The 14,308-nt window shown below is 40.4% G+C and overlaps 1 protein-coding gene across 1 annotated transcript in view; it reads left to right on the plus strand.

Moving 5' to 3' along the window:
* The window catches only part of ELMOD3 (ELMO domain containing 3), a 30,061-nt gene extending 15,950 nt beyond the window's left edge, over window positions 1–14,111 (plus strand). Inside the window, 6 exon segments of the mRNA XM_072402906.1 lie at window positions 493–705; window positions 1,287–1,409; window positions 2,010–2,140; window positions 2,973–3,049; window positions 5,109–5,236; window positions 7,812–14,111. Of these exon segments, the coding sequence (XP_072259007.1) occupies window positions 493–705; window positions 1,287–1,409; window positions 2,010–2,140; window positions 2,973–3,049; window positions 5,109–5,236; window positions 7,812–8,032 (893 nt within the window). The 3' untranslated portion in view covers window positions 8,033–14,111.
* Window positions 14,112–14,308: the final 197 nt, after the last annotated feature.

Genomic DNA, 14,308 nt, shown 5'->3' on the forward strand with positions numbered 1-14,308 from the left:
GATGGATGCCGATCGGCGCCGCCTTCGCCTATTTTACTACACTGGTACAATTTGGTTCAGAATATTTTTTTCTTGTTTTCCCTTCTCTGAAAACCTGGTGCGTCTTATAGTCCGGTGCGTCTTATGGTCCGAAAAATACGGTAATAAAAATCAATTACATTAGTTGGTCATTGGTAACCGATTGGTCAGAAACCCAAAACACTATACACACCTGTTAATGTTGGGGATCCGTAGAATAATCTTTCCTCAGATAATGAAAAACTTTTTTAAACTGGACTCCAGACAGATAAAAAAAGTGAAAAAAGTAGCTCTCTTTTTATTAATACATCAATACATGGTATTGGTACTTGGAACCAGCCTGTCACGGAGATGAGCTGTACCCTATTGCTGTTTTTTTTTTTTTTTTTTTAATCTTCAGCCATATTTATAATGTTCATAAATAGGAGAGCTTACATTTTCCCATGAAAACATATTCTCACTTCCTTGTCCAAGGTCTTAGAATGAGCATTGCAGGAAATAAAAGCAATATATCTGTAAACTCTCCTTTCCTCTGTGTATAATTAGTTCATTTCTTCCTCCAGAAAAGGATTCAGCCCACCGTCAGACGCACCGGCTTCTCTGCAATCACTCATCTGCTGTTCGGACCTCCGCGGCTTAATAGAGACCTTCACGCAGAGAGGGACCTGGTGCTGGCCATAGCACAGTGTAAGCTTTGTATTAGTGGAGGTCAATACCTGGGACCTTGGTTGGCTTATGAACAGTTTTCAGATATTACTATTGGTGATGAACCCATACAGACGTGGGAAATATACGCATATGACTTTGTAAATGGAACCAGTTGGGTACATTGGGGTTCAAATACTGTGTGGGAGTGGAGCATGTTCTCCCCAACAAGTGCTTTATATGGTGGCTCAGTGGTTAGCACTCTCGCCTTTGCAGCGCAGGGTCTCAGGTTCGACTCTTGGCCAGGACTCTATCTGCATGGAGTTTGCAGGTTCTCTATATGCGTATGTGTGGGTTTCCCCTGGGTACTCCGGTTTCCTCCAACATTCCAAAAACATGCAGTTAGTTTAATTGGCTTTCCCCCAAAATTGGCCTTAGGCTGTATTATTGACATATGACTATGGTAGGGACATTAGATTCTCAGCTCTTTTGAGGGACAGCAAGTGACATGACTATGGGCTTTGTACAGTGCTGTGTAATATGTCAGCGCTATTTAAATAAATGTGTAATATTAATAATAGTAATAATCTTTTGGTTTACAGTGTGTTTTTCTGTCTGCTCAGGTCCCCTGGACAGCAGTCAGCATGTTCATGTTCGAGTCTTGCAGACCATATATAAAAAGCTTACTGGGGCCCGCTTCGACTGTCCTTTATATGGATCACACTGGGAACAACTAGGATTTCAAGGTGAAATAAACTTTTACATTCATGTTTGTTTTAAATTTATTAATCAAATACATAAAACCATAAACGAAAAAAAAAAAAAAGAAAAAGCACCGTGATACCAGCCATGACAGGTAATACATAAAGGTAATCCATGGAGAAAAACTGCAGTTGTACAAAAAATCCTGACACTTAAAACCACAGGAAATGTATCCTATATACTTGAGCACATAGGATTTTTAATATTCTTGTTCTCTGTTATCTACGCCTTTCACACCAGCTAGATCCGTTTCATCAGAAGGTTTAGAGAAGTTTTCCTTGATATTTAACACCTGTTATTTAGCTAATTCCAATTGGATCTACTTTTAATTCTCTCCCTCTCCTCAGTAGCTGGCCCCACTAGGAGCCGTCCTCTATGAAATTGGCCCCAAGATTGTAAACGCATTGTGTGATTAGTAAAGACTTCCATCTTCTGCTGCTTCACAGTTTTCAATGTCAGTTTTCATCAATGTCCAAGACAGCTATTTTTGAATTATAGCAATATGCTATATATAATAACCCTGGTAAGTATGTTCCCCCATGAATGGTGGATCTGTAATGTGCACAATATTCTTCCCTCTGCAGGCATGGATCCTGGAACAGACTTGAGAGCCGCAGGCCTGCTCGGTCTGATGCACCCGCTGTATATGGTGATGGAGCCAAAAACGCTGCCCCTGGCGCATGATATCTTCCGACTGTCGCAGCATCACACACAGGTCTCTATGGTCCCTATAGTACATGAACTCTGTGCAATACCAATGATACTAATACAGGACTGTTCATCCTAGCTATACTTACATACAAATGCTAAGGGGAGTCCGAGTTGTAAATTAGGAAATAAAATCTGTGTAGGAGATTGGCATTTGTTATATTCGATTTGTGAACCAGATCAGTTTGTGTGGATTGTGGTCATCAGTTACTGGGAATCATGAATTGTGAAGATAGAGCAGTTACAGTGCATACAGAACTTTAATCCCCAGTTATATTCTGTGCTTCTAGAAATCATCCAGCTTTTTCTTAAAGCAATCAAGAGAGCTTGCTGAAGCTACTTCCTGAGGGAGCCCATTCACAGACCTTACAGTGAAGAATCCCTTCCTTATCCAGAGATTAAACTTCTTTTCCTCCAGACGCAAAGAGCGCCCCCTTGTGCTTTGTAATGATCTTACAGTGAATAATTGGAGAGTTCTCTATATGGAGCGTTTATATATTTATACAAGGTGATCATATCCCCCCTTATACGTCTCTTCTCAAGGGAGAATAGATTCAGTTCAGCTAATCTCTCCTCATAGCGGAGCTCCTCCATTCCTTTTATTAGTTTAGTTGCCCTTCTTTGCACTCTCTCCAATCCCACAATATAATTGGTAAGAGTTATGATGGCGCCGCTAGTGATAGCAATTCAACCAAATGCAATCATTATTTTAGTTGTTTCCTCTGTTGAAACACAGCAAAATTGTCAACTTCATCTTTTTCTGTATTTTATTGAAGCTACCAATAAGTAAGTGTGTTAGGGTGCCTTTTGTTTAATGGTGTAACTCTCTTGTCTTCCAGAATTTTCCTTTCTGTATAATGTCTATAAACATCACCAGGATTTGTATCCAGACCCTGAGAGAGGAGCGAGTGTCCAGGTGAGCAGACAACACCTAGTGATTTATTCTACTACTATTTTTCAACATGTTAGATGGTTAAACATTACTTCTTCATTCACTCAGTGCCTACAGATAAAAACACCAGGAAATATTATTATTATTAAACAGGATATATGTAGCGCCAACATATTACGCAGCGCTGTACATTAAATAGAGGTTTCAAATGACAAGTGAGGCAGGAGTAGGGGAGGACCCTGACCAGAAGAGCTTACAATCAAAGAAATCGATGTAATGGTGTACTGCTGGAAAATACAAATAAATACACCGTTGAGCCCATAAACTGATATTGTGTGAGACTTCCCCCACCTCCTAGATTGTAAGCTCTTCAGGGGAGGGTCCTTTCCTCCTCCTGTGTCACTGTCTGTCAATTGCAACCCCTGTTTAATGTACAGCGCTGTGTAATTTGTAAATCCTGTTTAATATTATTTATATTTCCTTTGTTTATGCAAAATTTTATAGAATAATAAATGTTTGCGTTTTCTTTTCCTAGAACTGCCTTTTTCAAAACCACCACAACCTTTCAATGAGATTCAAATCAGGGCTTAGACTAGGCCAATCCATAACCCCAATTTCTTCTTGTTAAACAATTGCTTGCTAATGTGTTTCAGTGATTCTCATGCTGAAAGTTCCATTTACGCTTCAACCTTTAGACTTGTGTTTCTCAGCCAGGGTTCCTCCAGAGGTTGCTGGGGGTTCCTTGAGCAATGAGCAGTTTGTGCCGCTCAGGTCAGTGTGACACCAATGATCTTTTTGGCTATCTGTAAGGGTGACATTCCTCCCACTGGTTAGCAATGTAAGAGGAATTCATCCCACTGACCACCACACTAATATACTGTGATCTTTGAATATAATAGTTATAGAAGGGGTTCCCTGAAGACCTGAAGGTAATTTCAAGGGTTCCCCTGTGTTAATAAGGTTGAGAAACCCTGCTTAGACGGTTGTTGGTTTTCATCAGAAACACTTTAATATTATGCAGAATTCTAGCTGACTACTAGCTGCTAAGACCCTGAAGCTGCAAGCCTACTCCAATCTGTAACATTTCTATCCACCATATTTCACAGTTGGTATGATTGTGTGTACTGTAACTGTGGTCTTTGAATTATCAGTGCACGGCACGTTATTCTAGGCTCAGTCTATATCTGTGTGTTCTATGGCAAACTGTAGTCTTGCTCTGTTTTTCTTGAAAAGCAATAACATTTGCTAGGCTCACCTTCCATGCAGGACATAATGGTGCACTACCTGATATTAGATGAATGCACCTTGTCGGCAACTACTGCAAAAGTTACCTTCAGATCCCACAGTGTTATGTCAGCTCTTGGGCTGAATTTTCTGGGCTAGACACTGGTGACCCCATGTCTTTATGGAGGGGGCTTTGTACCCCAGGCACAGTCATGGGGAAACAGAAAAGAGTCTTCACCAAACTGACCACAAGGCTGGAAGAGCACAATTGTCTGCAGTGTCTTCATGGTGTAGTGGTAAAAGTAGTGTAGTGGTTCACTGCAGACCCCTGAACCCCATCATCTGGAGGGGAGGCGTTAAGATTCTGTATCCTTGGCTGTATATTAGGCAGACTTTTAGCCATATAGCTGGTAAATAAATTATAAATATGATATGGAACCACATATTGTTATCAATGTAAAACCTTCGTTATTTGTTCAGTTTGTAGTTGTATATGTACATGGAGGCAGCCGGGTGTGCTCTTTCCATTACCAGGTTCCTTTTTCTGTTTTGTAGTTCTATGTTATGGTTGAGTTTTACTTTTCATTTAATAAGACAAGTCTTTAAAAGCAATTCCATGAAAACACAGAGCTCCCTCTAGTGGCCAGTCTATAAATCTCTTTATTTAACACAATAACATAAATATGGAAAAGGAAGCATAAAAATGTGAATAGCATCAAAAGTTACTTTAAACAGAAATTATTTATATGCTGACAATACAAAATCCAAGTTTTGTAGTAGGAACGATTTTTACAGAGATCTTTTAGTCTGTGTCACATTTCATACTTGTCTATGTAAATATGGCAAATTCATTTCACAGGGAGTGTAACCGGAGACAACAGGTCTTTGCTGTACTGAATGATCTCTATGTGGCCATTTTCTACCACCTGTACTATGTGTGGAAGACACAGAACAAAACCATCAACGACTCCGGCTTCATCCTTAAAGGTGATAGAGCTTTTATGACACTTTAGTCTTTGTGGTGCAGTACAGGTAGATAGTAAAGCAATGCAGTGCCTGCAAATCTGCAGGTTGTAAAAAAATATTATATGCCCCTTTTTCTATTCTAGCCCCCCCAGTAAAGTGTTTCCCCTTATAGTGACCCCAAGTATAGGGATTCTCTATATAATTCTGTGATAAATTCTTTCCTCTTACTGTGCTTCCTGTTAGTGTCCCCCAACCTCTGCAGAGCTGGCAGCAGAGCATTCCTTGTCCCCTCTGCTCCCTACCCAACACAATAAGATCATGGTATGCCGGGGGCTAGGAGCAGATGAGATGTGAGAAACACCAAACTTGGAGGGCAACCATTATTTATTATTACACAGTATTTATATAGCGCCAACATATTACACACCACTGTACAAAGTCTATAGTCATGTGACTAGCTGTCCCTCAAAGCCGCTCACAATCCAATGTCCCACCATAGTCATGTGTCCTTATTATAGTCTAAAGCCAATTTTGGGGGGAAAGCAAATAACCTAACTGCATGTTTTTGAAATGTGGGAGGAAACCGGAGTACCCAGAGGAAACCCACACAAAGGCAGGGAGAACCTGCAAACTCCATGCAGATAATGTTCTGGCCGAGATTTGAACCTGGAGTACTGGAAGACCTGGAAGATAGCTGACTGCAGTGCTAGGAACAGGTATGCTCGGCTGTGAGCTCCACCAGTGCAGGATAAGATATTTACTACCCCAGGTTATCACAAAGCGATCCTTCCTGTCTCTTCCATATACATACTCATGCTTATATATACTCACACATAAATAAATAACCTCAATAACAATTGTATGCAAATGTTCAATAAACAAAAAGAAAAATTAAAAAATTAAACAAAATCACCATAAAACCGGATTGTGTCTTGTTTTGTTTAGTCAAGGGTCCCTATCTCTCTGATATCCCCTCCCACCTATAGGTAATATACAGCTTTGTCTATTCTTTTTATAAAGTACTAAGCGGCATAACTTTATGATAAATAGGTTGAGAAACACTTGTAGACAGTTGTCTTTTCATTTTCATCAAGCACGCTTTGATATCATGCAGAATTCATAGCTGACTACTATTTGCAAAGACCCTGAAGCAGCAAAACTGCTCCAATCTATAACATCCACCATGTTTCACAGTTAGTATGCCTACATCCAATATGTTTGCTGTAACTGGCCAAAAACTGGCTTTGATTTATGATTTTTTAATTATTAGCCCCACTGCTACACTTGTTGCCCTTTTTTTCTTTCTTTTATTGAACCCCAAATCCAGCAATCTTTTCTCTTAGTGGCTGCTTGAGGCCAACATGGGTTTGAGTTTTCTTATAGCAATTGAGTTTTCCTATAGCAAGAGAGCTTCGATGCTTAGTAAAAGAGGTGGCCATTTTTGGAGAAAAGGCTGTGTTTGCAAAACTCAGGTGGGGAGTAGCAGGTTCAACTAATAAAAGAAAAAGTATTATTGAACTACAATCCTCACGTAAAAATTATTCCTTTTATAATAAGTAAATTGTTCCTGAAAATTAACAATTCAACCTAACTCCAAAACCTTTCTCCTCCTACTAACCCTGAACCTCAGTCTTGAAAGACCCCATAATCTGGACACAAATGTAAATTACTCCAGTTGAAACTTTTTATTCTGATATTTAAAAAAAAATTGAGCAGAGAGGCGTTATGTGGCAATGGAAGAATCAGTGAATGTGAAGATTTTCTTGCAGGGGATTTTTATGTACTTTGCCAAGATTTCGGTGCTGTTAATGATTGGATTTCTGTATCGCCTTATAATAAGCTTCCAATTGAAGACCTAGGTGCCTCATGTGTTCATCCATTATATCTTCGCTATATAGATAATATGCACATTACCGTCATTATTTCTTTTTTTTGTCCTGTTGTAAAATCGTACAAGAACAAGCAGATATTGGGTCAGCATAGACAACTACAATATACGGTAGATAAAACCAAATGTATTTATTACATATTTAAAGAAGAAGTATCACATAATAAATTTAAAGTAATATCTCTAAATATCGACATTCACTCACTAAATGTAAGGCCTAATCAATTGTAATAATGTCACAAGTACAAACATTACATATGTATATATTTGTACAAAGGCCTACAGTGAATGTTAGATATCAACACAATGTTCCCAACATGTTTTGCAAATATAATCCACTTCATCAAGGAATGATTGTTTATATATAAAGAGGAGGGAAATGCTAAAATAAAATAAACAATGAATCCGTTAATCAAAATCTTCATGTCATCATGTATGTGACATTATTCCAATTAATTAGGCCATACATTTAAGAGTTAATGTAGATACTTAGAAAAATTACTTTAAACCTATTATGTGACTCGTCTCTTTTAAATATGTAATGAATATATATGTTTAATAAATATGTTTTTATCTATATTGTAGTTTGTCTAATCTGCCTTTTAAAGTCCCAATATATCATTGTTCTTGTACGATTGGTTAATGGGGGATGTGGCAGCAATTTAACTATATGGGATTGACAATAGCCTACCATTCTATCTGTTGCAGAACTTGAAACTTTTGCCAAGAGGAAGCCTAAGGATCTTTTACGCCAGCTGGAATTGCATCTGAAAGAGCGGCCTTTGCCTAAAGATCTTCCCCTGGAAATCTGGCCTCAGCACTCCTCAGAGCAGAGAATCTCCAGCCACGAGGGCAGTAACGGACAAACTGGGGGAATGTGTTTCACCGGGGTGTGTGAGCAGCAGGTTCAGGAGGACCGTCTCATCTGAAGCCACCTGTGAGCATGCTGGTGGCATGAGGATGTATGTGATCACCAATGTTGGCTATGTGAGCCATGCGCCATCCATGTTGTGCATTGGGTGTGACTGCCAAAAATGTGGGCTGCAGATTAAAGCACCATTTGTGTACTGCTTAAATAGAGCCTAGTTTATAGCTCATGTGTACCACATGTGAAACCTAAGCTGACGTGACTAACGTTATATGCTCAGGGCATATCACCCAGGCTGATCCTAATATGGCACAAAGAGAAGAGCAAGGATGCCAGTATATAGAATAGAGGACAGAGAACAGTAGTGATGCTGGTAGAGTAGGCAGCGGGATATGGTGGTGATAAATCAATCACTGAATAGTAAGACCGAGGCCATTTATTATACATTATTGGTAAATGTGCATTTCATACCGCCGCATGTGCCGGCATTCCTGGGGTATGGTGCATACCCTAGCCAAGCAAATGGCTTTCCTTGTTTCATGTTACAAAACAGCACAAATCATTCCAAAGATAAGATGATTGGTGGAGGTGGCACTGCTTCATTCCAATGAAATATAATTCCAAGCTAGCAGAATTCTTGTACACTCCTAGCAATATTTGTTTTATCTGAAATGCTGGGAATTCTGGGGGTTGTTTGCATGTGTTCTGATTCTGTATTGTAAATTTATTCTTTAGATGTACTTAGAAATCCAATACCAGACTCGCCAGGATAAGCATACACTTACAGTAAGGTCCATTGCCTCAACCTGTACATGAAAAGTCAATGTCCCCTCTATCTGAGATGCCATTTGTTAGATATACTTACCGTGTCTCCGGCTCTGTCTGTTCTATGTAAACATTTCAGGTTGTGGTACTGAGCAGAGAGCCAGGTCTACTTCTAACTCCATTTCTAATAGAAAATAGAAGGAGCTACCTTCAAGCCAAGAGTAGTAGACTGGGCCTGGAGGAGTGCAGAGGGCCAAGGTGGGTAAATCTTACAAATGCCATATCATAGATAGGGACAGCCATTGACTTTTCTTATGTACAGGTGGCTTTGCTTTAATGTGGATAAGATTAAGGACATGGCACACATCAGCTTGGTGCCCCTCCTTCTGTATTACAATATACTTACACAGCAGTGTGACACAGCTTCATTAAAGCAAACCTGTCATTACAATAAACAAGTAGTAAGCCAAGCAGCACACAATGTGCAGTGTACCTTACCTGTGTAATAACAAAAGGTGCACCTAACAAAGTGACTGATATGCTCACACCCCCACCTTGTACAAAGCAAGTAAAATCACATTAGTAGTTTATCTTGCTGGTAATGCAGATTGTTATTAGCTGATGTCTGTTAAAGCGATTGTCCAGGGAATCATTCTCTGCAGGCAATTGTTTGCCAATGCTAATTAATGGGGCCAGGTGCCAATAAGCTAAGATAGCTGCTTCTATCTGCAGTGAATGTTATCCAGAGTATAAGTGATCACAAAATGTTATTCTAGCGAACCATTCATTGGGGGAATATTCTCCCTTTCATGACAATATGTTAAATTGTATTCAGATCCTTATAAAGATGAGCCCATGTATGGCCAGGCTGCTGTGTGCCATGTTCTGGAGAATTCTAATGCCCCCATGTTGGTATATGGATGATAAACATAGAGACGAATGAGGGCAGAAAAAACGCTATCCAAATATGAGTGTGTGCCAAGCAATCTGCCCGTGGGATTGGCCAAAGCGTTAGCCAAACTTTGCACATCAGCCAATCAATTCCTGAATATGTATAATATACATTCTATAAGTCTTTGCTTTTTGGAACAGTTGGATTATAGATATTTAGCAGTGTGCCAGGAATGGGGCAGAGGTACTGGATGCCTGGATAGGGGCACATTGAGGGTAAGGAGGGGCATTGCAGAATTGACATTTTTATTTTTCAGTTTTGCTCAATTTGTTTCAGGGGAAATCTTTCCCCCACTTCTGGATGGAGGCAGAATGAAGCACAAGCAGTTGGGGGCTCAGCAACTTTCAGCACAGAGAGAGCAGTGGGCCAACCATTATGCCCAAATCCAGGGATCCAACAAGTCTGTCCCATCCCTGGAATTCTGCTTTAAACTTTACAAGTTTATTTAACTATATTATTTTAAATTAAATTTACAGACATGACATGTAAGGATTTTCTGTTTTATGCAAAGAAATTGATTTTTCTTTGTAAACCCCTATGGGTATTCATTTTATATTTACAGGGCAAATTACCCAGAAAGTAGTATGAAGTTAACTGGTTGGGTTTGTTGGAAAACTTATGAATGAATCCTGGTCTGTTTGCTGATGATCAGCTGACTCAATCAGCAGCAATGCAGTCCTCACCTGGGACCGGTCCACCAAGGTGGTCAGTGCCAGAGGATGACTAATCCTTCCTGTCTGTAATGGACCTGGAAGATTTCATATCAAAACACCTCCGGTTCAAACCCCAACCCCTAAAAAGGAAGCAGATTGTGCAAAGATTTTTTTTCTGAAATTGCTTAAATAAAGTTCAAGGAGAACCTTTCACCCCTCTTCCCCGCAATACAATCATATAGAGGGTCATTTGTGATACCAATAAAGTTTTGTGGAACAAAATTCTTAAAACAACTTTATTGCCATCACAAGGGGCTAATGGCTGTGTGCTAATTAAACATGGCCAAATGTACTGATACATAGGAATAATAGTGTCATTCCTAATTCATCCACTAGGTGCTGCTACTTTTATTTCCGTTCCCAAAGAATACAATGGTAATTTTTGTGACTACAAACACTGGGCCACCTAGTGGATGACTCAAGAATGACACCTGAACAGAACAATAAACACTTTTGTTGAGTAAATTGCAATGTTTGGAAATACACCCAGTAAAATCCTGGAGCTTATGAACCAGCATGGCAGCCAGGCAATTTATTTACCAGTATGAGATTTGATCAATGGCCATTCTTGCATTGCTCTCCTCCCTGTAGACTCATGAGGATATATAGAATGTGTATTTTTTAGTGTGAGAAAGTTTTATTTTTTTAACAAATAGGAGGAAACTTTAAAAATTATCAGGATCCTATTCAGAGCCTTAAAGCTAAAGTGAGCAGTGTAAAGCACATCGTTCTTTATTGGTTTCTCTGAGTGGCGGTATGGCTGCTGTGCTTTTTAAATGAATTTCAGAGAGTCAAATGCAATGCGTGTGTTACATTCACTGCTACTACAGGATAATTCCCATTTTATGTGCACATCTGTTATAGATCTGTAAGGTATCTCTTGTAACAGATGAAAGTTACCACTGAAAACCATTTCACTGATGCATTTAGCAGGAGTTCCCCTATTCTGTTTGCTTTGTGATTGGCTGTGAGTGTTGGCATCAAGGAGGGCGCTGCCCTTACCAGCTACATGGACTTAGAAGACAACAATAACAGCAAACAATATGTTTATGCTGCTTTCAATGAACCCTCCACAGTCACAAATGAATGTAATGATAGAGGTAAAAGTACCAGATCCTTAGGACTTACCGACCATCATATCCAGCCTGTGATGGCGACTTCAGATGAAGCGGTGGCAGTGGGCTGTATTGGTCAGATCTGGCAGCTCTCTGCCAATCACATTATCCGCGGTCATCCTTTCCATTTGTTACTAACTATGGGGTCGGAGGTGCTTTAATCATGGATAGTCCCATTAGTTTGTGAGGAGTGGGGTGTCCATTTTTAATTCTATACAAATTCTAGATCCAGACTTGGTTGGCGAATATCTGGGGTCAGTGGAGGTATCCCGTGGTGCTGGTCCACCATGCTGGATATCTGAACTTGTCCCTAATGATGATCGGAGTCCCTTGGAGTATACCTGCTCCTCCTCCCCTCTCCATTATTATTATTATTAAACAGGATTTATATAGCGCCAACATATGACGTAGCACTGTACATTAAATAGGGGTTGCTAATGACAGACCGACACACAGTGACACAGGAGGAGGAGAGGACCCTGCCCCAAAGAGCTTACAATCTAAGAGGGGCAGGAAGTATCACACAATAGGAGGAAGATATGGAATGGTGGGACCTTGAAGTAGAAAATCCCTTGTAAAGCCCTAAATGTAAAGAATAAAAATCTGTGAGTACAAACATAACATAGAAGTAGGACAAAATATCTGTTTCATGGGTTCTTGCACACTGCACTACAGGTCATTTCCTCTTATCTGTATGAGTGGCGGCTCATCAGATGTGACCCCAAAGTAGGAAGAACAATAGGTGCCCATCTACATTTCACAGCCTCCTTATGTTGGGGAATAGAAATAAAATGTATACAAAAATGGGACTTTAAAGCCATCATATACTTAATAACCAATTACAATGCCAGCAACTTTATTAAGTATACATTGAAAAACACTAAATTAACAAGTTAAAAAAACAACATATGAAACTCAATCAGTTTGTTGACCCGACGCGTTTCGCAGAACAACAATAACTGCTTCATCAGGGTTAGCATTTGAGATCTAGAAATACAAAAAAATGTTCCGTATATAACAATTGACACTTAAAGCATTTCAATTCCAAACAATTATTTAAATAAGTGATAAATATGTTGTATTGGAGGAAACAACTCGTGTCTACATGGATTGGGGATTTGTAGTCGCAGGGAGGTGAGGGGTGGCAGGACCCAGCCAGGTGGTGAGGGGTGGCAGGACCCAGCCAGGTGGTGAGGGGTGGCAGGACCCAGCCAGGTGGTGAGGGGTGGCAGGACCCAGCCAGGTGGGTAGGGGCACAGCCAATCACAGCACACAATGGGGGTTTCTGGTTTTATGATTTACACTGATTGCTGTATTATTTTTTGTGTTTGATTTTGGCTTTTGTTTTGCTTTGAGCATGTTTCCCTGAGGCTAGAATCCTCCGCACGCGCTTGCTGGTGTCTGGTTTTGATTTATTGGAAGCATAAAACCAATTTTCCATATTGGTGACACATTCTGGCCACATTGTGCTGATTTGTTTCCGTGCCCCCTACATACCAGCCGTACCAGCTCCAGTCACGCCATTTGTCTTCAGCAGAAACAATTTATATGCCAGGGATTGGCACAAAGGGAATTGGTGATGGCTGAGCCCTGGGGACACTGGATGGGATCTCTCTATCTATAACCAACACATGGCAGCTGAAAAACAATGTCCCAAGGTATGCAAGGAAGATCTGCAATACTTCCCAACTTTATTGTTCACACGTGAACAGAAACATGCCAGTAGCTATCACAAACATTGATGTGTTTACCCCCTACTGGGGCTTAGTCACAGCCACTCCATAACTCTGCCCCACTGGAGGGGGAAATGTGGCGGAGTTTGTGCAAGGCCAGTGGTGTGTTCCTGTCCACGTGTGAACAATAAAGTTGGGAAGCCATGTCCGGTCCCACGGTACATGTGGCATTGGTATCAAACACATGGCAGCAGTTTTTATTCTTACCAAGCAGCCAATCAGATTCCAGCAGTGATTTTTGAATGTTTCTCTGAATAGAATAATTGTGCTCCATTGTTACCAATGGGCCGTCATGATATACCTGTAACTGTCATTTCATGCAGCTGGAAGGTGAAGAGAAGCCATGTATAGATGGGGCTGGGGAGGTCATTACATTTCAGTTTTCTAAAAATAAAATGCAGAAAATTAAGTCTAACACCGCATTGGTCGTACAATATTGGTTGTGTTCTCCCTGGCCCCTTTTAGCTGGGTGCACCACCCAGAACTTTTCAGTGACCACCTGGCTGTTTTTGGGTGGTAACTGTGAAGTTGGTTCACATAAAAGAGGCCACCACCCACCTATCATCCACCAATCAGAATGTGAGCTGCCGGAGTACCGCGCAGACCAGAGTAAAGCACTTTATACAAATAGCTGTCAGGTCAGGGGGGGGAGGGGATGAGATTTGCAAAGATTTTAAAGCAAGGGAGAGATTTATTTTGCGTTTGAATGAAATGTAAAAGATTTTGGAATACTTGCTGTGTGATGTGTAGGACATGGTATGATGCTATGTAATGTGTGCATGTGCAATAGTGAATCTGTGCATGTTACATGAATGCAGCTTTGTACACATTCCCAGAATAAAATGAAATACAAAACCCTCGGAATTTGTGGCTGCCAATCATTGTATGCGGATAACGGATGTCCAGGAGGAGGAAGTAGTGGGCTGCTAGGGAACACACAAATATATTACTATATTATTGATGAATATATTCACCGTGCATGAATCATCTTCCTTCTGCTCCTACTACTGCCTTCCACCCCCATCTCTCCTTCCACCTATCACTGGTCCCCATCTCCCC

Source organism: Pyxicephalus adspersus, chromosome 2 (assembly GCF_032062135.1).
Source record: "Pyxicephalus adspersus chromosome 2, UCB_Pads_2.0, whole genome shotgun sequence".
Lineage (NCBI taxonomy): Eukaryota > Metazoa > Chordata > Amphibia > Anura > Pyxicephalidae > Pyxicephalus > Pyxicephalus adspersus.